The 27511-nt window shown below is 34.7% G+C and overlaps 1 protein-coding gene across 1 annotated transcript; it reads right to left on the bottom strand.

Moving 5' to 3' along the window:
- Nucleotides 1–167: 167 nt before the first annotated feature.
- On the bottom strand, nucleotides 168–27132 carry LOC129257679 (ankyrin repeat and MYND domain-containing protein 2-like). The gene is made up of 10 exons (XM_064097965.1): nucleotides 27051–27132; nucleotides 15024–15088; nucleotides 13719–13857; nucleotides 12427–12600; nucleotides 11850–11935; nucleotides 11147–11355; nucleotides 9954–10089; nucleotides 9105–9233; nucleotides 7373–7574; nucleotides 168–6893 (listed from the first exon to the last, which is right to left on the bottom strand). Exons 1-10 carry the CDS (start codon nucleotides 27130–27132, stop codon nucleotides 6784–6786), a joined length of 1332 nt encoding a protein of 443 aa, XP_063954035.1. The 3' UTR covers nucleotides 168–6783.
- Nucleotides 27133–27511: the final 379 nt, after the last annotated feature.

Here is a 27511-nt window from a genome sequence, read left to right as displayed (position 1 = left end):
AGTAGACCAACTGTGTCATAGACCAAACGGTAATTAGACCAGATTGAAAGTAGACCATACGGATTCAGCCCATGTAGAATTATACTATTTTCCATATAGACCAACTGCTATAGACCCAAAAAAATACAGAGACTAACCAAATCATGCAACATTTGACTCTTGGGAGCTTGACTTGCAAAGTTGACTGTACTTTCATTGTCATTTATAAAAAAATCAATATTCCAAATACAAACAATTCCATGCTTTACACGTTTATTCTTTGGGAATACATCAATTCTATCTGAAGCAAATAGCCTCAAATAAATACTACTAACTATATACAATTATGCAACTTGTACCAATTATAGAAACATTAATATATATGTTGCTAATGCACGGTGTCCACACATTATATATTAAAATTCCTTTTTGTAAAATCTTACAGGATATATCAAGAAGTCATTTCTCAGTAAATTCTACTCCAAAGTGTATGATATTGCAGATTGAAGCAAGATACCAGTAGTGATGGATATATAATCAGATGCATAGAAAGAAGATCCACATAGGATTCATATCTGCATTGATTAGAGACCACAATCCCCCCGCAAAAAAAATGTAAAAAAGGAATGATCCTCTTTTTTTATTCCATATTTTATGGTTGCTTTTTATTGTTTTATTTTTTAGACTAACATCTTCAACCTTTAGAAAGTATCAGACCACAATATTGCTTCATTTTATTACTATGGTGATTCATAAATATGGAAATGTCTGAAAAGTGACTCTTTTTCACAAAGTGACATATTTACAGGTTGATTTGAATTTGTGTTAAATGAACAATGGTGGTGGTGATGCTCACTGTTCATCTTTCATTTTTACACATGTATGGACAAAACCTGTCATTTGGAGAAGAAAAAAAACGAGTGTATGACATTAGAATTTCCTTTCTAAGAACTGACATCAGAAAATTCCATATCTTATTTTTCAATTGATTGTAACATTATTCCTCACATAAAAGGATAGCTACGTGAAATTTAGTGTCACTTCATATTAAGTGATTATTACCTTTCTTTTCCAAGCAGAATGCTAATCTGCCACTTCATGAAATTAGGGAGAACTGTTACCTGTATAAATGCTATCAAAACATTGATGGCCATTCTTATGAACCGAATTCATTCAGGAATAAAACATTTGGTAAAAAAAATCATGGGAATATATAGAATCAATCACCATCTATTGCAGGTGATCATTAACCTTTAAGTCACTTCTTTAATTTTGAAATAATATTGAGCAAGAAAGTCAAATGGACATTTGTAAACATTGGTGGAGTATACAAAACAAAGCATCATAAGCTACAAAAAAATAAAAACACCAAAGAATATATTTTACTAGCACCTCTGAACAAAAAAAAAAGAACATATCTAATCTAAACATGTCAAAACATTAAACATGCTTATAGTGCATTGAATTTGTACACAAGAGCAGCATCAATTTATAATGATAATAATAATAATAATAATGAACAATACTTGTATAGCACATATCATTCACATAGTAAAAGAGAGTATCTATGCATTATATATAGTCGTGCAGAGCTGACAACTTTAAATAGTGCTAATCGCTTGAATACGGTATTCAAAGTCTGCAATTTGGAGAAGTAATTTCTGATGGAACATGTTGTGGGGAAAAGGAATCAATTTGACAAAGTAAGTAACACACTACCAAGGTGTTACAAGAAACTCATGTTCAATTGCAAATCATAAGTCCCAGAAATCATGCAAACCAGGGAGCTACATGAATAATGCAACTGAATGCAAATCCAACTACAAATTTATGTTTAATATTGGGATTTGCGTTTCAGTTTAGGACTTAAGTTTGATTTGGAATTAAAGGTATGTCTCTTGCAATGTCCATTTCAACTGAGCAGAAAATCTTGATTACTGTAGTGAAATGAACTACACATGACTGAACAAGTTCAAAGCATTGACCAACTGGGGAAGGAACAGTGTACATTACTGAAATCCAGTTCCTGTAATGAACATCATGTCTCCTGGAAAATAACATTCTCATCCAACAATTATGTTAATTATATCAGGCTACCTGTCAATCATAATGCGATTTTCACTAAGTTGGAATGTAGGGAAACAACATCCAGTACTGGCCGCAAAGAAACTTTGTTTGAGCAAACGATGTGCTAACAGAGGCCCTGTTACAACCGGTAATGTTGCGGCATTGCCTAATGTCACAACAACACATTACTGGATCAAGGTTTGACATCACAGTTGGTAAGATGTGACTGGCACTGTTAGTGCTCTGTAGCGCTAACAGCGCTTCTGTGCAGCCGGCACAGGTAGATATCTGCTAATAATAGTTACTGTCATATTTAATATGCTTTTACAAAGTTAAACTGACAGGTATTCTCTCCTTCATTCATAAATTTGCATGATAAATTTGAAGTAAACATCTATACAGAGACAGCATTACAAAGTTAATCTATATAATATTCAGATTATCTTGCCATGAAAATCATTAAATTTAAAACTTGTAAACAACAACTGCTAAAGAAACAAGTGCCTACACTGACAAAGTTAAAACATAATACAAAAGAGTGATATGAATGAGTAGATAACAGTCTTTAAATTAATTTGCAGTCTTGTAAACAGTATAGATTGTTGTATGAAGTTTTCCCTTTAATTCATCGTGTAATTCAATGGGATCACTTATCAAGGTATTTTGTGCAAGCAACGCTTCATAAAGAAGACAATATTAGAAATCATACCACCAAAAATCTTAAGAATAAAAGCTTTAATCAAATCTCAAGTTAATAGTTAGTTTGGACATGAAAATAAAAATATTACATTTATTTCGGATTTCGGAATTATCCGGCATATTAAAAACAATGTGTGGTGGCTTCAGTGTCATTCAAGGCACACACCACTGGGTCTGGTTTCAGGAAAGGTTTCATGAGAAATTTTAGCATGCACATTGGTCTACCTATATTGCTATTGGAAACAGCTGTACAATTCTGACCACATGAATTTCAGCCAATAATCTCTAGCTTTTCATGCATAGTAAATTAAATCTACCTATTGCCAGCATTAGTCACTCTAACATCATTACCAGTTATCAATCTTGCGAGCTGATATAGCTTACTGCACGAAGTTTAGTACCGGTATATCATGCTATTGCTAGCCAATACTTCACATTACTCATAATGTTGTACTAATAAGAATACATTTCTAGGAAACCCATTATTTAATCAATAACCATTGTAAAATCCATAATCTGTTACAATATTAATTTCCAAATCCACATTGTACACTGGATTAAATAAATATCAAATATAACAACTGAAATATAAACTCTGAACACATGAAAAAAAAACCCTCTATAAGGTCAAAACTACTACAGAGTCAAATCAAATTACGACCACATTTAGATGAAAAAGGTGCAAATTTTGAATATATGTCCCTTGGCCTTTTCCCCATCAAGTTTCTGAGAGAAACTAATTTAAAAAAAAATTCATTACAGCTGTTGAATGAATTCCTGTATGATTAACTGAAATATGCCATGCACAAGAATAAGAAGTGAAAAATAATGACAATAACAAAAAACATTAATTCCACAGCTGCCAACCTTTGAAAGTAAAAAGTAGTAATCCAGAAGCATAAAATCCTAATTTTGAGATAAAAAAGGTAATTTCATACGCGCAGTATTATAAATTACTTTGAAGTAGTATGGTGCACAAAAGGATGTAAATGAACAGATATTCAATTTTAAAAGAAGTTTTTAGACCTACTAAATGTGTAGATCTAAGGCAAGGGTGTGGGCCTCAACATAAAAAAGTCAAGGTATTCAAATCATTTCTTACCTCAAAAAACTTTCTAATTCTTCAACATCACTGACATTAATCATATGGATGCCCGAATGTCTGTTTCATCTTTGAACCCGATGCCATGTCAAAAATCTGTTCAATCAAATCATATGTGATGCAGAATTTTTAAGCAGCAATACACAACATTCCCACCACCGCACAGTGGGCCAGGAGAGAGCAAAAGTGCGCCAAAACTGGTTTTTGGTCATGAAACAAATTTTGTTGTTTTCATGTTCTAAGCAAAGATAAGAACCTGAAGAATGCCTACATACAATATTTCTCCATTAAATTGATTATTAGTTGCCCATTTTTATTCAATATTACCGGAAAATGACTCTTTACAGCTACCGCATGTGTAAATGACATGTTTTAGATATTTCACTGTTTTAACAAAACGGATTGCTTAATTTATTATAAGTTCTCGGTGCTCTTTGATGAATGATTGTTTTAAGTGATCAAAGATTTTCAAGATAAAATGATAATCCCTTCAGAGGCAATTTTGGACGAAACCATTTGACAATGTGGGGTTTTAGCATTTTTTTTTTCATGGGCATTTCTTTCACAAATTGCTGCCGATTGCTGCGCTGTAAATACCAAGACGGTCTTTGTTATAGTTCATGCTTTACACTGATACCAAATTTAGCTGCATATACGTGCATTTTCTGGAGATGTAACCAATTTTCCAACCACATGTTCGCCGTATTTATCACAAAAATCGTTCCAAGTTAGTGTCCCATTATGCGCGTGCCGAACGTTGCAGGTGACATTAAACAAACTCCCCGTCGCGTGCTGGGAGAGAGAGAGAGAGAGGGGGGGGGGTGTGTCTGGCTCTTGTGACTGGTGTCATACGTAAGGCAAGCTTTCATTTCCAATTCCACTAACTATATGATAATACATGTAACACAACTTCATATTTATGCCAAACTGTTCCATCCCGTGTTCCATATCTGATATGCTGTCATCCTGAGAAGATTAATTCTTAAGGTAAGATTCCCGGGTAAGATTATATATATTTGTTTTGTTGTTCATAAACCAAGTAGGGGCTACTGTATATCGCTATAACACACATGACTAGGGATGTGATAGGTCTCACGCAGTTTTCTGACAAAATATGAAAATGTGTATAGGACAGTGATGGGATATACGTGGGCTCTATTACATGTATAAGTTGCATTATCATTATTAGTATTTATCCCCCCAAAAGGGTTTGAAACTTCACATCTCTTGGCTCATTCTAAATTTGCTATTAATTGTTAGTATCGATCAAGAAGGAAGTGTATATTATCATTTCAAGGATTGTTTGGTTTATGACTCTCATTGACTTTGTTTGTATTCCACAGACTAATGGTAACAGGTGACATTGTGATTAGTAGCAAGTTTTTAAGAGTACAACAATCACAGCCTCTTCCCCCTGATGTTCAAAGTATGCCAAAAGACCCTCTCACCAAAGACATAATAGTTGGTGAGATAGTAGAGAGAGACTCTGATTCGGAATAACTTTGTATACGCCGTTCCTGGTGAAATAGGTAGGCCTTGTAGGGCCTTGTACTGATTAACCTGCAGAGGACCCGGCATCTATTATTTATCACTGGAATCATTATTTTAAAGATTTCACTGTCCTCTTCTGGTATCAATCCATTTTAATTAATGTAGGTGTGGTTAATCACTTTACCCAGGGAATGAAAATACTCCTTTTCATTTTTTTTTTACAATTTCACTTTGAATTCCGGATTCATGGTAGGGCGCCCTCTTTAAGCGATACTCAAGTCCCCAATTGGATTATTAATTTTGTACCCCGAGCACAGACTTTTCTTGTTTGTTTGCCTGTTTGTGTGTTTGCTGTTTGCTAATATGCTTAAGTATTGCTGAAATTTTTCTAAAACTAGTTTCTGAAAATTTGAAACTTATTGTAGAATTAGAAACATGTAATTTCTTCTCAAATGTTAACAGCCAATCAGAAAACAGTATTTTAACAACGTCATCAATATTTGAAAATACTTTTATTGAATTATACGGGTGAAATTACCACTAGCTACCAAATTTAATCGTACAAATGTGTGAATAATGGGTTTTGGCGCACTTTGGGTTCATTCTGGCCCACTGTGCACCGTTCCAACGGTGGACCAACGGAGACAATGTTCAAATGCCTCCTGTCCTAGCGGGGTAGCAAGTTTGGCAGCTGAGCTGAACTGAATAAGCAGGCATGAGATCCTCTAACAATTAAATTGCTGATATTTGATCCATTTGTAGTATATCGCATCAAATACTCCATTTGAACAATCCAAAGATGTGACACAAATTCTAATTGACAATACATGAAAAGTTTAAAAAAAACAGCGCCTGTTGTAACAATCCTCCTATATACCGGTACGGTGATTTTTTTGTGCGTTGGAAACATGGAATGATAACTTCCTACTTCTGTGCACGTGCGTGGATATATGGATGCGTGCAAGAATTTTCCATAGGCAATGCACGCAATCTACGGTACAAACATTCGGCGCTACCCGGCCACGGCCTAGACAATCATCACATGCGCAGCATCGTAAACAAAGAGACACGATCATGCATGCAATGGCAGTATTTGCCACCTTCGGATGAGTTCCCCACTGCACAATGTATTATCTGTGTATTAAATTTTGTACATAGCTGTTGGCGCTGAAAAGCGTAGTAATAAAGGTCAAAAGCGTTGTTGCATGATTAGGTGTGAAAATCATAATAATTACTCTTTTCCCTAATAGCTGGCAGCTCTGTAATTTGTAATATTAAACAAAAAAACAAAAAATGTTCCCAACCATATTGTGTAATATGACAGAATTAAAACACAAAAAGGCAAGTCTCCTACACATCAGCTGGAATTCTGAACCAATATATAATATGGCAGTTCTATTGAAGTAGCACTGATTCTGTTTTGCACAATCCACTATAAAATGCAATTAGCTCACAGTGGTATCCTCTAACTTTTGAGTTGTCTCTTCGATAGTTCTGGTTTCAGTTGATTCAGAGTCTTCCTGTGCATTTCTGGTGTCTTCTTTGTGAGCAGTACCTAAATATAAATCAATATGGCAGAAAGTTTTGAGAGAATTTAGCAAATGAAGCATGGAAGCTGCAAGTAACAACATATCATAGCTGCAATAAGGAATAAGCTGGATTACCAACTATGTGCAAACAAATTGTATGCCTCTGCCATTGCCAGATCATTGCTCTGTAGCAATTGTTCAATAAAGCATAAATACAATTTTATGATTAACTGCCTACAAAAATTCATAATCAATTGTAATATTTCCTGTATCTCTTTGTTCTTTAAGGAAAGATGATTATTGTTTTAGCTGAATTTAGCTGGTATTACATGTTGAACATGATCACAAGGTATTCTCAACTATTAAACATTGATTATACTAGTATCACAATCAAATGAATGATATAATCACAATGATTATAATAACAGTACTGATGATGATGACTACAATATAAAACTAAAATAGAGGAAAATTCAATGTCACAAATAAAAAATATTAAAATTACCATTTGTTAATGGCTCTTTCTGTTCATCCTCCAATCTTTTGTTCTCTTCTTCCAGCTTCTTCTTCTCCTCTTCCAATTTCTGTCTCTTGTTCTCCTTCTCTATTGCCTCCAATCTTTGTTTACGTTCTTGTGCTAGACGCTTGCACTGCTTCTTGTGTGTAAACCATTCCAGCTTTTGGCATACTGCATCACAGTAATTCACCTGGTAATTCAAATGCAAGGACATGTCTAAAATCTGAACAAGGAAGGCATTGGCATCAGCATCCTCTAAAATATAATAAGTGTCATGAGGAAGTCATAAGCTCATGCTCGAAGCCTCAACAATCAAGCTTACCATGGGCCCATATTCTGAAGACCAGTAGTCACAGACCATGGTCTAGCTATGTGCTAAAATCATGGCAAGTCAAGAAAGTAAAAATTTAGCTTATGCTGTATATTTTATATCTCTACCATGCTCTTTCCTCTTGGTTTTTGTGGGAAGAATTGATTATCCATAGTTAACAACATCTTTAGACCATTTCAGAATACGGGCCATGAAGAGCAAATTTTGTACAACGCCTACTTAGCTTGTTGTACGCGAGCAAATGGGAGGCTGAATGTCAAACAATAGTACCGTTGCACACAAGACGTACCCTCCAAAATGTACCTTTGCACGGCCTTAGGAGGTGACGTCACAATACGATTTAATTCATTGCGCTCAGTAAAATGAAGGTGCAATACGCGTATAAGCCTGCTGGCTAAATGCGCAATGCTGCCCAAGGTCATGTGCGCTTGTGGGATTTTACTTTTCGCTTTTTTTTTTTGTTCTTTTTTCATAGATTACTGCAGGGAAAAACTATTTTTTTCCATATTTTCGCTAAATTCTGAGGCATTGTTCAACACAAATAGCGAATATTCTTATTCGTGCAATGGTGCGAGATATTGCATTTGGTGAAAGAGACGCTCTATTCAACTCGGCTAACGCCTCGTTGAATAGAGCATCATTCACCTCATGCGAAGTCTCGCACCATCGCACTCATGCCTATTCGCTATTTGTATATTAACTTACAAACAATGCAAAGATGTGAGTGTTATAGTGTCAATGCCATGCACTCAATGGTATTTATAAAATGTGCACCAAATACCCAAGATGCCTGTTTCATTACTAACATCATGAATTTAACTAGTGCATTATTTGTTTTTATAAATATTTCAGTAGTATTAATATAATAAAATTGGTTTCAATCCCTATGAATTCCCATAGACTGAGCAGACAAATAGACCATGTGATAATATCTGATATATCACAGGAAGACAAATGAAGACAAAAATGTTTCAAAGATAAAGTACAGAATCTTATCAACAAAAGTTCTCAAAAATTATTCCCACACATGTAGTCGCAAGCAGTTGACAGGTATAATTTTCAGAGAAGTCTATAGAATACTGGTTATATTATTTCATTGATGTCAGATGTGGAATTGTTCAGTTCAAATAACTTCTGATACACAACTTGACAAGGATAGAATAACATCCTCAAAGACACAATCATAGTCAATGCAAACCAATTAACCGTTTTGAAGGTCACATTAAAAATAACAAATTTAAGTGGCAAAAACTAACAGTTTTCTGGATTATCTTGCAACACATCTGCTTAGCTAGGAGGGGCCTCAACTAATTTCATTTTGGATACACAAAGATAAATTGAGTAGTTGAGTAAATTTGCCTAGAAGGTAAGTCTCTTCAATGTTATTACCTCTTTACATGCCGAACATTTCTTGCTTGCCTTAGCTTCTCCACAGGTTGAGCATGGGTTATCCACCTCCAGACTCCTGGCTCCATTCACTGCCTGGGTTATAATGCTCAGAGCTGTTGGGTCATCACCCTGTACAAAGGTCATGTAAATTGAATATCATGCAGAGTTTATGTGTTTTAAAATATAATTTTTTGTTAATATTCCTCTTGTTAAATTTGAATATTTTTTCCTCTTTTAGATATTTTTTTTTTTAACTATTTCAATTATTTATTCATCTCTATTTCATTTATTTTTCAAATTTTCATATATTACTTTTCTTTCTTTCTTTCTTTCTGGGGGAGGTTGGTATGTTATTATGTTATCCAGAGTCAATAAGTCTGTTAAAAGTACAGGTTTTATAAAGCATTAGAGCACTACATACATTTTAAGCCAGTCAATAAGAGAAAGTCAAGAACTGTCTTGATCAAACAGAAATCTTCCAATGCCATTGAAAAATTCTATTTAAAAAGTTGTCTATTTTCAGAAATGACTACTGGTGTACACACCTTTGAAGATAGGATTGATATTCATGTATTTTTCAAAATCCATGATTATTAAATAAGGTGGGGGGGGGGGGCAAAGAGCAAATTAGTTATAGAGGGGCTGGAGATGACAATTTCCATTATGATCAATGGATGACTCTCTGAATATAGATTCAAAATATAAACTTTAAGATACATCGCAAATGAACTTGGAAGTTGAAGTAATCCAAAAGCAAAACCAAATTGAAGATTTTTACAGGTCACAGGTCAGGTGTATCATATCATTGCTAGAATCAGAAAAAAATAACATCAAAGATTTAGTACTCACGATTTTGACATCCGTTAAATTTCTCACAATTTGAATGAATAGTTCACTCTCATGGAAGGGGAATTCCCTGATGATCTCTCTTAGTAACTTCTCTGTGTTCACCCTGGCGCCATCATTCTCTCTTGCCCTCAGTAGACTGCATGGAATTAAACAAATCATATCATAATTATAAAATCATTCAAATTAATTCACTCCTTCATGAGAATATGTTTTATCTGTCAAGATATTTTGTATTTTCTAGTGGTGGTTTACCCCAATAATGCTGCTGTTTGCTTTTTGTTGACAAAATATGCTCTGGAAATGCAATGGTTTTAAACATAACAACATGTTTTAATGATTGAGTGAACCATGTTTGAAATCAAGTAAATGAACCCTTGCCCTTTGATAAGGCATTGTTTCTCACTACTAAGCCCCTCAGAATAAGTGTAATGGGCAAAGTTGCCAAATTGCCATCAAATCCACAAAACTCTACTGTTTTAGTCAGCTATTTTCACCCCATGTTATTCTGCTGCACAATTTCCAGTATAGCTTCTATCCTACAGAAAAGGGAATAACAGCTCTACTTCACATTCATTAATCCTTCTGTTTTACATGTATTTGAGAGTGTATTATATATCAATATGTGATGCCAATGGGGAAAGGAATTATCTTGCCTCAGGTGAGATCAAGAAGTGCCCCCTGAAATAATAAAAAGTAGCCCCTACAAGCTAAATATTACCCATAAGGCTCCTAAAAGGTTTACCTTGTTTCCTTGGTAGTGAATTTCAATGAAATTAAAAATGCAAACTTTGACAATTTCAAGGAGATTAGTGGATAATAGGATCTGATAATTAATTTGCTTCATGCAATAAGATGAATACTGTATGTATACTGCATCCCAGAAAAAATAAATCCTGATCAGTTATATTCTATTTCCATATATGAAAGTATTAGAATGAGTATTAGATCTTCTATAATTAGAGACCAAGTTCTTAGTAAATCCGTAACACATCACAGATTGTGACCAATCAAAACAAAGGCCTGACAAAGGCAAACTGAGCTTTATCATGACGTAATAAAATGTCATGATATATACCTAATTTGCCTATAGACACTGAAAACTAACTGAGACCTTGGCTTTCTTTTGTTGTGGGACGCACTGTATATATCCAGTCTGCCATGTTCTTTGATTAAATAAAATCTTGTCAACTTACAATTTGATAAAGTCATCGACACCATTGTCTTTCTCCATGTTCCATTTGTGGCACTGCCTGATCAAGTTGGACAGATAGTGCATCTTAACAGCCATGACATCATTGGTTGAACTAGACTTCATCTCCTTCTCTGAGATCAGTTCCAACACATTAGCAACCTTGACCGCCTCGTTCAACAGATTTTCATTATTCTTCAGGTACTGTACAAGCTGTAATCAAGCAGTTTTTAGAGAGAACTGAATTGAAAATTCTATACAGAGCAAGGTTAAGAGCCAAGAGGACTCTATGTACATGCTTCCTAAAACATTTTTCAAAAGAATTCAATGGCAAATACAAGAAAGTGCAAGGTCATTTAGAAAAAAACAACATCATATGACTGAAATTTGTTAAACAACACAACAAACATTAATATTTAATGGTTCGTTGGCATAATGTAACATTCACCCACATACAAGTGTTTTATTACTTTTTTCAGCTTTGAGAGACTTTTGGCAAAAGAAAGCTGTCGGCATCAAAATTATCTTGTACAATTTATATATGGTAGTCTAGGAATGACAGGCAGAATTTTAACAATTATTTGATCAACAAAGGCCAAGGATGAAAATAGCAGATCGGGACAAATAAATTGGTGATTAACAGGGTGACCAATACTAGGACCGGGATAAACATGTAATGATGATATATATACAAATGAGATAATTACCCTGACAGGATTGAGATTATGCATGAGGATCATTTTGTGCAGACCAGGAGCGAGCTGAGTTGGTAACTTAGGCTCTTTCTCAAAACCTGCAAAACAAAAAACACACGACTTAGGTCACTCACTAAAGTTTAAAACTACATGTTCAGGTTGTATAGAATACTCATGCAAATACATACCATCAAAAAAATGCACAGGCCTATATAACAAGAAAACATAGGAAAGAGAAAATAACTTGCAAAAATCCATAACATAGAATTTATTTCAAAAAGTAGTTGATAAATGATTACAAAATGGTAGAATAAGATTGATGTGAATTTAAAGGCATCACCATTAGTTTGAACAGAGCATTTATAATACATTAAAGAAAGAAAAGTCATACAATGATACCACTATTTAGTGTAACAATTTTACATTTGACAAAGTCTGCATGTTGCATGCAAAAACATTATACTACTAAAAGGAATTGAAAATGAGATTGTTCAGTAATCGATGAACCATAATTAATGACAAATGAACAAAAAATTCTATCCTAGAAGCCTAAATTATACTTCAATATTTGCATGTGTAATAAATGTACCTCTTGGAATGGTGTAATAGTCCAACTGTTCCCGATCAAAGAAGTTGTTGATGATGCTGACACAAGCATGTTGCCCTACAAAGGCAGCCATCTGAGCGGCAGTTCGACCTACGCTATTGGTTGGTGATGTCTTAGCTCCAGACTGAAGCATCAAACGGGTAACCTCAGTGTTCCCTGCAAGTTATAACAAGGCAACATAAATAAAATGTATCACACAAACATTATATTAATTACCATCCAGAAAGTGGTTTATGGTACACTATGTGTAATGTCATGGAAGGACTGAGATAAAAGTGGATAGAGATAGAAGTGAAATGGAAAGGCAAGAAATTGGAGGTTTGGAAGTAGAGTATTCTTTTCAGAATGTGTGTTAGTCCTTGAAATCATAATAAAAATGGATTAATATTAGAATATGTATAATTACAAATAACTATAACTGCTGTAATGCTATAGTCACACGGCCATGTCACGGACATGGGGATGCCTGCATATATTTGGTAAATAAAAATGTAACTTTTACCCCCAAATATGGAAATTTGAGCAAAGGTTACATGTACCTATATTCTGTGGACAATACGGATTAGTAACAGATGTTACGTATAAATTAGGGATCCACTGCCAACCCGCTGACACATGTCACGGACGACTTACGGATGACTTACGGATTTTTGAGATGACTTACAGATACAGACTATACGGATGAGTTACAGATGATACAGATAAATTAAACTAATTTCTGCGCATATTGGATTCCTCTGGCGTCCGCACGATTTGCATGATATAAACCCATACAGTTCGGAGCTTAAGTCACATTTCATCAAGCTACAGTTCCAGTTATTCGACAGTTTCTCCTCCACCTTTTAGGACTTTAAAGTGAATCATGTCTACCAGAAGAAGCAGAAAAACCACCAGAAAGAATCCTCCATTAGTGAGCGGAAAGCCACAAAAGCCTCCCCAAGCAGAAGTGGAAGAAGAATTGACTGTACCCCCACCCCCCCAAAGATGTCCATGGCCAAAAGGGCAAGGCAATGGATAAGAAGTATAGGTCTAAAAAAATCCTTCTTCTTTCATCTTTTTTAGTGTCATTTATCTTTTTAGTGCCACTTTTAGTACCAATTTGAAAATGGTGATATTTGGAAATAAAGGAGTGCCACAGAATCAATTAAATCAATAAAACGCCAGAACAGTTAAAGATAGCAACAAAATATATTCTTCATACTTGTTTTTATGAGTTATTCTCAAATACCAAATGAAACAGCATTATTTTCTTAAACAATCAACAAAATTATTACCAGATAATGCAGCAAACATGAGTGTCGTGTAGCCATTTTCATGGTGGTTTGCATTCACGTCAGCTCCATGGGCAAGCAGGAGTTCACACAAATGAAGATTTCCTTTAAATGCAGCATTTTGCAGAGGGGTCATGCCATGCTGTAATCAACCAAATTATCAGATTATAAATGGATATCAAATAGAGTTTGCTCTGATCATGAGTTTAAAATATGTGTGAAACTGACTCAGTGTGATTGAAAAAGGTTGTTAAGTATGCATCCTAGGGGGCATTGAAAGAAACTTTAATATATGTTCGATTCCAAATCAAGCATAAGTGCCAGAATCTAGTGCAAAGTTCTTTGATTCAACGGATATTTGTAATTGATTGGCATTCACTTGCAGCTTAACTTATACTTGCAAAAAGTGCTCATTATGATTGAATTTGGGACATAATGTATGCTTATAATGCTTGATGTGCGACTGAAAGCATTTTTCTTTCAATAATCCATAATTGCTTTGCTGGGTTGCTGCATACATAATTTCTTTATCATGAAACCATTTTTTTTTCAGTTTTTCAATAACATAAAATGGATTGCCTACAAAGGCATTGAATATGACAATGCATGAGGCTAGGGGAGTAAACATGCTTTGCTGCCTTCAATATACCCAATGGAAATGATTGCAAGGCTCACATCAGCTCTCATTGTACTTTCTCAATTTTCATTAGATGAGAAATCATTTCAAAATAGATTTATGAAAATCCAAGCTAATACCAGAGTCAGAACCTGCGTCATGTCATGAAAGTGTACTGGTAACATAATTTTCATGCGTTTCTGCTTTATCCTCAAAGGGTTAGTCCACCCTGACCCAAAACTGATTTGAGTAAAAAAGAAAATTCAAAATCTTTACACTGAGTATTTCATCAAAATCAGATGTAAAATAAGAAGGTTTATGACATTTAAAAGTTTTGCTTAATTTCACAAAACATTTATCCCTGGTTGGTATGACTATGCAAATGAGGGAACCAAGGATTTTTCTCATTAGTCATTATAATGTGAAATAAGCTTGATTCCTTACTGAACATGTGGAATTGCCATTGAGGTAATGCATTATTATTTGATGAAGAGTCTCTTTATTGTCAAATCTGCGAAAAAGTGAAAAAAAAAATTGACTTTTTTCCTCTTCTTATTCAAATCAAGTTTTGTTGGGGTGGACTTGCATTTTCATGTGGACCATGCTGAATTCTGTACCATATCCAGGCATTGAATAACTGATATATTTTAAGCAAATTACAGAATGCAAAGTTTTCATCTTGGTCAGCTTACCTCATCAACGCAATTGACTGAAACACCGGACCTCCCTATCAACTGCCTGACCAGATCAGAATCCCCTAAAAAAATGTAAAGTACAAAACATAACTACATGTATAATTGTCTGCTCTTTTTAACTTTAATTTACATACTTAACATCTTTCTCTCTTTGCTAAAAACTGCATGTATAAGTCTTGAATTATACAGTATTGACATTGACCTTAAAATAGCTAGTGTCAGATCATCCACATGGGGTCATGGGATCCAAGCGTACGGTAATGTGAGAGTGACTGGCTGCTGCAACTTCTGTGTTGCATACATTGTATCGCATGCAGTGCAACACAATCCAGCGGCACTCGCACGCACTGAATTTTGAACGCACAATGTGCTATGTCGAATGGTGGGTGGGGGCTGCTGAATGGCAGGCACAAAACATACTGACACATTTCAAGATTCTACGAAATATTGAAAAAATATAGCGCTACATTCCAATTGAAAATAGACAAATAAATTCAACAAACATTGATGGAAATTTCATTTTGTGAAAAGACATCTCTAGGACAAAAAGAATATCAACAAAAAAATTGGAAAAAAGCTTAGAGGGGAGGTTCACCCAAATAGTTTATTATAAATATAGTAGAATGAAAAAAAAAATATTGTCGAAGGTTTGAGAAAAATCCCCCAAAGAATGAGAAAGTTAATAGAATTCTAATTATCTGTATTTGATTTGTGATGTCATAATGCGTGCAGCTTTCCTACATATTGTATGGTAAAATTATCAAAGAAATGTCATTTTCTCAGAAAATTGAAAATGTTCTTTTTTTCTGTACCTTCAGTATAACAATAGACAAATCATTTCACACCCGTTCCTTAAAAATAAAACCAAAATAAATCATTACAAACCATTCAAAAATTGAATGTATGCATTGTATGCATTTTGTATCATGGGGCAGCTGCTCGTTTAAAACGTCACAAATCCAAAACTTAACATTCAAATAACTTTCTCAATCATTAAAATCAATGGATTTTCCTCATTTGAACCTTCACCAATATTTCTTATTATTATACATGTAAGACAAACTTTTCTTCAAGGTGAACTTTAACATGTTGAATTCTGGGCAGGTTAAGGAAAATTATCAACAAAATTTTCTTGTGGAATAAAGATAAATCAAAGTTTAATCTGAATTTAAATATTTAGGTGTGCAGACATACGAGATGAGGGATGTCCAAGGACCATTCTTCGGAGATAGAAAGATTGGCATCAATCAGCGCAATCTGTTTCACGAAGGCAATTTTGTTTTCCTAGACTAGTCCGCGACATCGTTTGATAATGATAGTATCGGCAAAATATCTAGTCTTCATCTTCATATGAACCTATTTATTAGGGAATGACAACTTTTCATAAAATCACATATTTCAATAAATGGAGATCAAATAATTTTTTGTCATACAGTTTTTAGAATTGATGTATGGTGCTTGTTTTATGAGGTAAAAGGAGAAGCAACTGAACGTTATAAACACGTTTTTTACCTTACATAATTTCTTTTAAAGAAATTTGTTTTCATGTTGTTTAATTATCTATGAGAAAGCACGAGGGGTCAGAGAGATAGTGCCTCCCATTTCGATATTTCAAAAAAAAATTAATGGAAATGGTGTGGGGATAGGACGGAGAATAAAAGAAGACATACTAAAAAAAATATTTAGGCCTACATTACCCCCGGACATAATGCCCAGAGAAGTTAAAATGACATCTGTTTTTGGGTCGTTTTGCCGTGCAAAAAGACGACCTGAAATTGATGACAACTAGCCCCCATATAAAAAATAACTTGGCACCATCCCAGATAAAATGCATCAGTGTGCAACCCCAAAAAATGTTTAAAAAGGTGATATGTCAGTGTGGCTTGCCGTAAACGCATTTTCTCTCAATGCAGACGGTGGCGGGCGGTGTGCAAAGAAGATCATGCCTACCTATTGCCCCGGGGACCTCGACACGTCTTAAGACAGTGTCGAGGTCCTGAATGCTACCACTCATTATCACCGGAGTACAAAACTTCGCGATGTTTGGCATTAGAAAACCGATGATCATAATGAATTAAAAATCTAACGAGTAATATCAATCTTACCTAAACAAACTCTTCCTAAATCAGCTTACCTTTGAAATGATAATAATGAATATAATTCCATGAAATCCTTCAAAAGAGCATCAATTTTCGGACTTTTGTTCCAATCGCGAGATCGCCATGTTTGAAGAACGTGAAAAAAGTTTCTGCGCATGCGCATATGAATATTTATAAGATGACATCACTGTCTTTACAACACAGTTTAATGAATATGCATGTAAAGTCAAAACTTTCGGCAAGTCGCCTCGATTCAATTAAATTGTTATTTATACCATATTTATAGGCATATAATTCAATACCATATTTTCATTTTCATTAAAAAAATTATGAAAAAATAATTTATTTCATAGATATTTTTATTTTGTTGCATTCTGTGTTTCTATAATATTTTTTTTTTAATTTTGTAATTTGTTATATCTCTTTCTCCTTTTCATCTTTTTTATGCTTTGTTTATGGGGGGGGGGGGGAAGCATGACTGTGTTCTCTTGGTGTGTGTGTGTGTTTTTTATATAACTTCCTGAACAAAATACAATTTATCAACAGTATGATTGTGTTTTATAATTATATTAAGAGATTTCTAGATCATGTAGAAATTTTTAGTCTGTATTATGATTATTCCCTTTGTGATTACGAAATATTAAAGAAATATTTACAGATTCTAATTTTACATTTAGAAAAATCAATTTACGATTTTCTTAAATACGAATTCTGATTTTATTAATTTTATACATCTTTTTCACTTGTTATAACAACGAGGAAGGATTGAATATGATTTTAAAACGAAAGGAAATACTTAAAAACAACGTTGCCTCCTTTAATAAGAAATATCAAGATATTGTAAAGAATAATTATAATAAAAAAAAAAAGAATCTGCCGCTTTGATAATCTCTAATTACCATTTGTTGTTTAATTCACCTCATGGCAGTAGCATAGGTTTTTTTAGTCACCCGCCTCCCCCCCCCCCCCCTCTAAAGAAAATTAATACAAAACGACCTCCAATTTTATGTTAAAGACCTTTTTTTTTTTTTTGCTTGTCAAATTCAAATTAAAAACATGGAACTCACTGCCGGATCCAGGGGGAGGCCAAAGCCGGCTCGTGCTCCCCCCTCCCCTTGAGAAGCAAAATGAAAATTTGTGATGTAAAAAATGGTGTTAAAACCGAACTGTGCCCCCTCCCCTTTGAAAGTGAAGATCTTTTTTTTTTTTTTTTTGGCGAGTCAATTTTTTCAGGGACGAAATTTTCTTAATTTTTGGTTGAAAAACTTTTCTTCTTTTTTTTGCTCGTCAAAGTTTTCATTGGAAAAAATGTGCCCCCCCCTTGAAAATCATGGTTCCGCCACTAATTGAACTCATTTATAGGAAGCGATTACACTGTCAAAATAATTTTAACAACGCTGTTTATTGTGTGAATTGCGCAGTATATAGTTCAAACATTTTAAACAAGTGTTTAAAGTCTTAAAAATCATGCTTTAATTATTGATTATTCAATATTTGAATTTAATTACTGATTATCAAATATTTGAATTTAAACTGCATTGTTTAAGAATTTAAACACTTGTTTAAACTGTTTAAACAATTGTGTGATTCATGTCGTAAACAGCGTTTTTTTTTCAATCATTTTTAACAGTGTACTTGAATGATTAGAAACTTTAATGACATGCAAAATATCAAATTAATGGTGCAAAATAGGCGAAAGGAGATTGATGACATATGAACTTCCATCTAGTAATATTGTACTTTCTTTTTTTCACATATATATTGTACGGCACAATTTTTATAACTGCCCCTTTTAAAGGCTCAGGATAAGGCCGTCCGCAGCCCTAAATAAATAAGTAAAGAGCTGAAAAGCGAAAGAAGTAGCCTTTGTGGGTAATTGACATCATTGTTTTTATAAAGTTTACCGCCCTTACCTAAGGATCGGGAAAGTTGGTATTAAATTTGAAGAAAAATATTACTTTGACATAGAATCTTAATACTAGTTCCGTTCCCAAATATTATTTTTTTTAAACTTGATGCCGCCACGAAACACACTAGCATTAAGCCGAGATGGGAAAACGGGGTAGTATAGAAAGGTAAATAAAGGAGAAAAACAATATTATCATAATTTCCTCGCAAACTTGCGCGGAAGCAAATATTTAGAGAGAAAGAAAATGAGAAAGAAAATCCCGCAAAGCTATCTTTTTCGCCATTGCTTTCCCCTTCGCTCTCACCGTGTATACTGTCCTGGCGTTAGGATGGGGAAGGCCACCCCACCACCTCCTTGCGACGCACTTGTTATAGAAAAAATTGAAAAGGTGCATGATAAAGCCCTAACTTTTATTGGGATGTTATGACAAAATCTATCACAAAATTGGATTTCTGCATCAATTCTTCAGTGGTACAGTAGTAGAAGTATATAGATAAGCTGATTTAGTGTCACCATTATTGTTAATTAATTCTTAAGTAAAAACAATTAAGATAAAGAACGAGACGTCTTTAGAAAAAAAAACGCCTCTTGGATGCCAAGAAAACAATCAGTCAAGCAAGATTCGCGGCGACTTTATGCGTCCTATATATAATGAGCAATTCAATTCTTTGTGATTATAGGCCTATACTTATCCCGCAGAGATTTATATACTCGATGATTGAATCTTACAGAATGCAAAAAAGATGAAAGATAACATAGTAATCTATAAACAAACATGAATTTTAATCATATTTCATGATTCCATAATCTCCGTTAAAAAATATTACAAATTAATATTGATATAGGCATCAATAATGAAAATGGTTGTTGGATGATAATGAGATTTGCATATATTTTCATTTCATTTATTCATTTTAAATTCCCATTAAAACGTACAACATACAATTCAAATTGAAAGAAGGATGCATGCACAGTATACAAAATAAACAAAATGTAAAACATAACAAGAGAGAAAGAAAAAAATCAAAATATATGGGAGCCAGCATTGTATGATGTCTTTAAAAAAAATTCACATCACGGAGTCCTCTAGATTCTAGGCTAAGTCAGCACAGGCCTTTCAGAGGCAGGGTTCCAGAAAATAGGCATCAATATCTTAAAGAGGTGATTTGCTGATCACTCAATAATTTTGATCAACGAATATATTCACTAGCGTTCCTAATGGGGGGGGGGGGGGCAGACTGCCCCCCCCCTGACGAGTCACAACTCATGCAAGGGACGTACCCCTGCCCCCCCCCCCCCCCCCCCCCCCCCCCCCGACGAATCACAACTGATCCCAACCAGCCACAAATGGCCCCCTCTTTTGAACTTGTAGACATTTTTTTTTGTTATTTGCTAGTCATTTTTTTCTGGTACGAAATCCTTTATTTGTGGTTGAAGACCATTTCTTTTTTTTTTTGCTTGTCAATTTTTTGGGCGGACGAATTTGCCCCGCCCCCCCCTCGAAAATCCTGGGTACACCACTGAAAATATTCCTTTAATATATGAGTATTCATTTATTTCTTCGCTTGTTTATTTACCTATATCTGTAGAGTTTCCAATAGTAATAATTAAAAAAAAATTGTATGAAACCATGAGTACAATCTATCGAAAACGAAGAAGAAACAAAGAAAAAAAAGAGGATAAAGACAAGAAGAAAATTAGAGACAAAAAAATAAAAGAAGAAAAATGACGAAGAATAAAAAAAAAAACGAGAAAAAAGCAAAAGGCAAAAGAATAAAAAAAGGGAAGAAAGAAAAAGAAAACCGACCCCAAAAAATGAAAAGAAGGTAAGGGAAAAGCATAAGAATAAAAAAAAAAAGGAAAGGGAAAATAAACTAGAACAGAAGAAAAGAAAAAAAATGAAGGAGAAAGAAAGAAAAATAATAATTCATACGAAAATATGTTTATTTCTTTCAACAAAAAAAAAAAACCCGTATCTTGACTGGTTACCAGGCAAAAGGGAGCAAGAATTTACGGAACTAGACTCATGAATATTCATAACAATCTTTCTCCGACGCATCGAATGGTAGCCTTTTGTCGGGAACGTTTGTTGTATTTTCTATATGGACTTTAGTGGTATTGGCAGGATCTGATGAAAATACGAAAATACTAAAATCGCATATTCAATTATTATTTTATTTTTAAAGTATTTTTTCTCTTTTATTGTTTGTTTTTTATTTTTTCGCCGTTTTGTGATAAAAATAAATTTATCTCGTTGCCTCGTCAAAAGGCTATATCGATCCTCCATTGCTTCCTGTACAAACGACTTCTAATACAGTACACACCGAAAAAAAATCCCTCCGTTTTTGCCTAGTTTTGGGGCATTATTTCATAGTTTTGATAATCGTGTATATTGCGGCTTAAGTTGTGAGTATGTATAGATTTCCTTAATTACAATTTTGTCCAATCTTATTCCTTTTCCTGTGATTCCCGATGCTCATCTGATTTCATCTGGTGAGCCGGGGTGAATCACAACGCAGCCCGAACACAGTCAGACAGTGCAGTACGTGTTCGGGTTACTGCGGCAGCCCGAACACGTACTGTGTTCGGGCTGCGTTGTGATTCACCCCGGCTCACCAGATCAAACCAGATGAGCATCGGGAATCAATCAAAAATACATAAAATTGCACAAAACTGTTACAAAGGAATCAATACATACTTACAACTTAAGGCGCAATATGGGCGGCCCTCAAAACTTCGAAATAATTCCCCAAAACGAAGCAAAAACGTCGGAAAATTTTGCCGGTGTGCATTAAAAGTCGTTTGTACAGGAAGCAACGGAGGATCGATATAGCCTTTTGACGAGGCAACGAGATAAATTGATTTTTATCTTCGTGCTAGCAGAAAACAAAAACAAAAGATAAATAATAGCCTAATCCTTATAAAAACAAAAAATAAAATAATAATCGATTATAATACGTTTATAATACGCTCTTCCTATTAATTTCACCCAGTTTATTCACTGAGGATCCTATAGAAATATACTAGAAGTCTTTGACAAAAGGCTATCGTATGAGGCATGCGAGAAAGGGTAATATGAATATTCATAAGTCTAACTTAGTGGCGTAATTTCTTTTTCGATGGTTTGGCTGCGTGGCAGCCAGTGAATAAATCACTATTTTAACGGCCTTTTGTTTTTATTCGATTAGCTTCTTTTCATGTAATTTTTTTCTTCATTCTTTTCTCGTGTTCTAATATTATTTCTTAGTTCTCCCTCGTGATTTCTTTTCACTTTCTTTATTTTTTATCCCCTTTTCCGTTTTGTTTTTATTATTTTCATATTTTGTTCATCTACTTTTCGTTTCGTAGTTGATTTTCTTTTCCTTTCTTTACTGTTTCATTCTTTTCTTTTTTACTTTTGCTCTTTTTTCTTCGTTTCTTGTCTTTTCTTTTCCCTTTCGTTTTCTTTTTTATTCTTTTTTCTTTACTTTTCTACCTATTGTCTCTATATTTAAATTAGTTTCTTTATCATCTTTTTTTTTTTCGAGAGAGATTATGCACGTGGTGTCGCACATTTTTTTTAATATGCATAATTGAAAACAATTGATACACCTTGTGAGTAAAAAGATAATTTGATAGCCTATTTTATGTCACTTATGTGGTTTGTATTGACGCTTGAAATGATGAAGCCTATTCTTTGCAAATAATTTATTTCCTTGTATTATATTAAGAAGTACTAGTAATTTGATATCATTTCATGTTTGTATTTGAGTATTATTCTATTGTTGTAAATTGTTGTACAAAATAATTATTCAGCCTTTGGCTGCGAGGCATGTTTTTAACAAACCATTATTGAATTGATTTTAGCCATATATATGGCTGCTATTTTTTCAAGCATTCAGCTTACGGTAGCTGGTCTCTGCCTTTGAATTCATTTGTTATTGTTTACATGAATTATGTCTATATCTTCTTATAACCATAGGCGGCGGAAGTGGGGGCGGGGGGAGTATCCCCCCTAAATTTTAGGTGGGGTTACGAACCCCCCTAAATTTTTTGTTGATAACCTTTTTTTTTTTTGCTTCAATTTTTTTTTTTGCTTTTCAAAAAAATGTGGTGCCCCCTAAAATTGTTGGCTTCCACCGCCAACTACATTGTCACCGTTGTAATTTGATCATTATGTATGTTTGATTTTAAATAATTGTTATAAATTTGCAATTTTGAATAAATGCAGAAATACCTGCTTTAAAAAGAAAGAGAAATGCTCGCATATATGACGTCACAAATAAAAAAAAATAAAACTCTATTATTAGCCCGGGGGTGGTGGTTCAACTTACCCCGCCTTCCCCTATATATATATACATTTTTTTTTTTACCACAACCGGCTGGATACGTCTTTCTCAGGCAACATCTTCCCACTAGCGTACCTATACATTATTCATTATAATTGTGTTATGTAACATTACATGAGAATTTTTTTTATCATAACTTAATGAAAATTAATTTGCTCAGGGCCTATGTTTTCTCTGTTCCTGGTGCTAGCATTGTCTGTTTAACGAGATATATAATCCTGTATCCCCCCCCCCCTGTTATCAAGTCAATATACACCAAACATATTTCCTCGCACTTCAGGTTATTATTGTTTTATTTAGTGACACATGCTTCTTTTTCATGACCACTTTAAGTGATTTCCCCATGTTATGGTCTTAATATAAGACAGTTCCTATCCGTGATTTTCATTATTGGATTGTTGAGATCTGTCTACTCTCCACTAAGTCCTAAAATCAGTCCTTGAAATGTCCCCTTTTCTGATCTGAATATAAAAAATTTTCAGCTCGCGCTTTTCGCTCGCCACATTTGGTCAGTGAAATACGTATGGTCTTAATGAATTCCTACAAACAAGCCTGAGAATGCCCCATTTCAGGTCTGAATTATCTAAATTTTCAGCTCGCGCTTCGTGCTCATAATATTTGATTAGTGAGATGCATATGATAATCATGATTACAATGACTACAAAAAGTGTTTCATGTGTTCAGATGTAATTATAACAAAATCAGCAAGCACTTGGCACTCGCATTAGATGACTATGATGAGATTTATACTCATCATAGATTCCTAAAATATAGTCTTTAAAATCTCCCTCTTTTAGGTCTGAATATAACAAATTTTCCGCTCAGTAGCGTTGTCCTTAAAATGTCTTTATTAGGTCAGTATACCTGCGCGCACACTAATTGACTAAACAAAAATTGCTGGTGACCCCCCCCCCCCCCAATGCCGTGACCCACGGTACGCCACTGAGTGTGACATCAATTCCCATTGTTTGTATGTTTACGAGCATTTTTCATACCATGTGTATTTTGGTAGAGCACGATGAAATCCCTCTGAAACACTAATTTGGTGGGAATTGGTCCATGGTGCCTTGTCGTTTATTTTCACTTGGACTGGTCTACTAGCCATTTCGTCCAGTTACCAAATAGTCTACTATCATTGGTATGCCATCAGTCTACTACCCACATGGCCTAATTGCCATTTCGTCCACTCACCATTTTGTCTAACAACCAGTTGGTCCAATAACCATTTAGTCCTAACCATTTGGTCTAATTGGACTAAGTGTTAATCGGTTAAAATTATTGGAACTAAAATGGATATTAGACCAAAAGGTTATGAGAGGAAATTGTCATAAACGAACAGGTGATAAGACGAAGTGATGATTGGAATAAACGGTTGGAGCGAAATTTAGATGGAATGTTAATTAGACTAAATTAAGGTAGACCATGTGGGAAGTGAACGAGTTGGCAGTAGACGAATTGGAAATTTACCTTAGATATGACCTCATGAAATATGAATACATGATTTGCCCCTTTGTAATCTAGGAACCAGTCCAATGATTTATTGACTTCAATGGGGCTAATTATGTATACCTAATTTTATGGCCTAATGTAACGGGATTCATTAGGTCTTAAAGCCCCTATCAGCCTATATGCCTACGGACCGATTCCCCCCATGTTTGGATGTGGAGATATTTCATCATGCCCTACCAAACTAGGCCTATAAATCACTCAAATTCGAAGAAGAAAAATTTCGTGACGTCATCACTTTGGTACTCTATAATTTTATTTTATCTAGTAGACTCCAGTAGATTTATAAATTGGGCCACTTGATTTTCAACTGGACCAGTACTAACAAAATTGGATGGTGCTGTTTACGTGGTTTAGTTATTTGCATTTTTTAAAAGCAATAAATCATACTTTAGAGTGACAATGCAAAAGATTCTGAAGAAGTATGTGTAGAGACTTAGAATAGGCCCTATATTTCAAATTAGAGCAGAAAGATTAATTTATGAACCATCTATTCCATCTCATTTAGAATTAGCTTCACGGTACCGTACGCCATGACATATTTTTCTTTACTTGGGCAAGTGTTGGTCCTGAAAAGGACCACCCAATCTCTTTAAAAAATAATAAAAAAAGACGTGTTGCATTTTGACCAAGAAAGATCAGTATGGAATCCAGTTGAGTACTACTAGATTAGGACACAAGTAATAATATTGTGACCAGTAACAAACTCCAGTAGACTAATATTATATTAAGACCACTTTAATTTCGAGTTAGTAATTCAAGATCAGTTTGACAAGTGGAATTTCAACTTGTAACTTTTTAAATTGACTGGTCTAGCTTAGTTGATCCAGTCTAATTTCATATGGACAAATATACGCGCAGCACTGAACCAGTAAGACAAGTAACCAATGTTGCAATTTCCAGATCGAGTTACCAGTTGAAATTCTACTGGTCAGACTGGTCCAGTTTAAACTGGTTCTTTGTGATTTATTACTTTCTCCATTAGTTTGTGATGGAGGGCAAAGCACGTGCTCTTTCCGTAACCCGTTGGGAGAATCACGAGACTGTCGTTTCCTCTCTGGGCCTCTTCCAGAATCCAGGGCCTGTTTTTGAGGCACCTTTAATTTTATTGCAAATTCTTCTTCAAGTTCCTCCATATTTGCAACGCGAACTACGTTTCTGACGTCAATGTCGACTCAATATTGACCTTGATTCTAACTTATTACATCTCTAATTTAAAAAAAAATGTATTTTGTAAACGCAGTCATGTTTGTTCATAATATACAGATTGGGATAAATATAATTTTAATGAAATGAATTCTTCTTTAAATAATGTTTTTTTTTTCTATGTTAAATGCAAGCAAGATTGATATCCATTACTGAAATACCTAAATCGCGATTTATTTGAAAAGCAAGTTCGTGATTCGACCGAAGTTTTCTTATCTCTTCTTGTAATGCATATTCATTAACCTTAACAGTGACGACATCTTATAAATATTCATGTTGCGCATGCGCATACATGTTTTTCATTTAATTCAACATGGCGATTCGTACGAAATCCGAAAATTGATCCTCTATTGTACGATTCCATCGAATTTTCGTAATTTTAAGGAGAACGTATCTTGAACTCAGTTTGTTTAGGTAAGGTCAGTCCTAACTGTCGTATTTTTGGTTTCGTTTTATCATCCATGTTTTTGTAATTTAGCGATTAATCTAGTGCATCAGTGCACTCCGGTGAGAACGAGTGGGAGCGTTCAGGACCTCGACACTGTCTAAAGACGTCGTGTCGAGGTTCCCGGGGCAAGTGTTCGGGCTGCCGCAGTAAGCCTACGTAGGACATGTCTGGAGGTGTCTTTCCAAGGACCATTCTTCGTATCGCCTAAATCGGCTTTGTGAAACAGTTGAGCGATATCTCGTTCTTACGTAGAATGGTTCTACGAAAGACCCTTTCAGTTTCATGCAACAGGCCCCAAGCATCATCAGCGTAGCGTAGCAAGGCGCCAGGCCAAGCCCAAGCAATGGTAGAGTTCGAGCTCCACAGCGGCGCTCGCGTAGGGCAGGGAGCCCCTCGAGTTACCGCAATTGCCCACACATCTCATAACTGATGATTTGGCTTGCCGCCTTGATACAGTGCCAGCTAGTGGCCGTATAGGTTAATTCTAGGCCCGCTTTGGTGGCTATTGGAAATTTAAGATTGTCTTACCTGCTTGGATTTTCTCAAAAAGCTCTCTTTTAGCATCATTAGCCTTGGCTTTGTCACTGACGTTTGATTGAGCTGGATCCATCTTTCTTATTTTCTGTGGAAATAAACTGGATATAAACGTAGAGGGTGTCTTCCATAACTCGGGACCTCGCTAGACGTTAGATAAAAAAATAAAAGAAAAATAAAATTAAAAACTCAGACTAGCAGAGTCAATCTCTTTACTTTATTTTAAAGTTGGAAATGGATTCAATGATACAGATTATACTGTATGATGGTGGACCTAAAGCTACGCACAATAAATATGAATATATACCGGTATATATATAGTTTGGGAGGGGGTATAGTGTACCACGATTTCATCATGATAAATGGTCTGTTCGTCACTTACTATGTTTACGGTATGTTCTTTTATTGGTAGAAGGCTTGTTACAACCGATAATAGCCACCTTTCGCAATCCTCA

Source organism: Lytechinus pictus, chromosome 3, assembly GCF_037042905.1.
Source record: "Lytechinus pictus isolate F3 Inbred chromosome 3, Lp3.0, whole genome shotgun sequence".
In the NCBI taxonomy this organism is placed as follows: Eukaryota; Metazoa; Echinodermata; class Echinoidea; order Temnopleuroida; family Toxopneustidae; genus Lytechinus; species Lytechinus pictus.
Note: the sequence above shows the minus strand (reverse complement) of the source record. Positions and strands in the feature narration are given on the sequence as shown.

Bases quoted from the DNA above. Each gene is read 5' to 3' on its own strand.
- LOC129257679 (XM_064097965.1), bottom strand. From the start codon at position 27,132: ATGGATCCAGCTCAATCAAACGTCAGTGACAAAGCCAAGGCTAATGAT. The intron at 11,356-11,849 runs GTAATTATCTCA...GCTTGATTACAG, and splicing joins ATAATCTCAATCCTGTCAGG to CTTGTACAGTACCTGAAGAA. The intron at 10,090-11,146 runs GTAAGTTGACAA...AATTCCATGCAG, and splicing joins GTCGATGACTTTATCAAATT to TCTACTGAGGGCAAGAGAGA.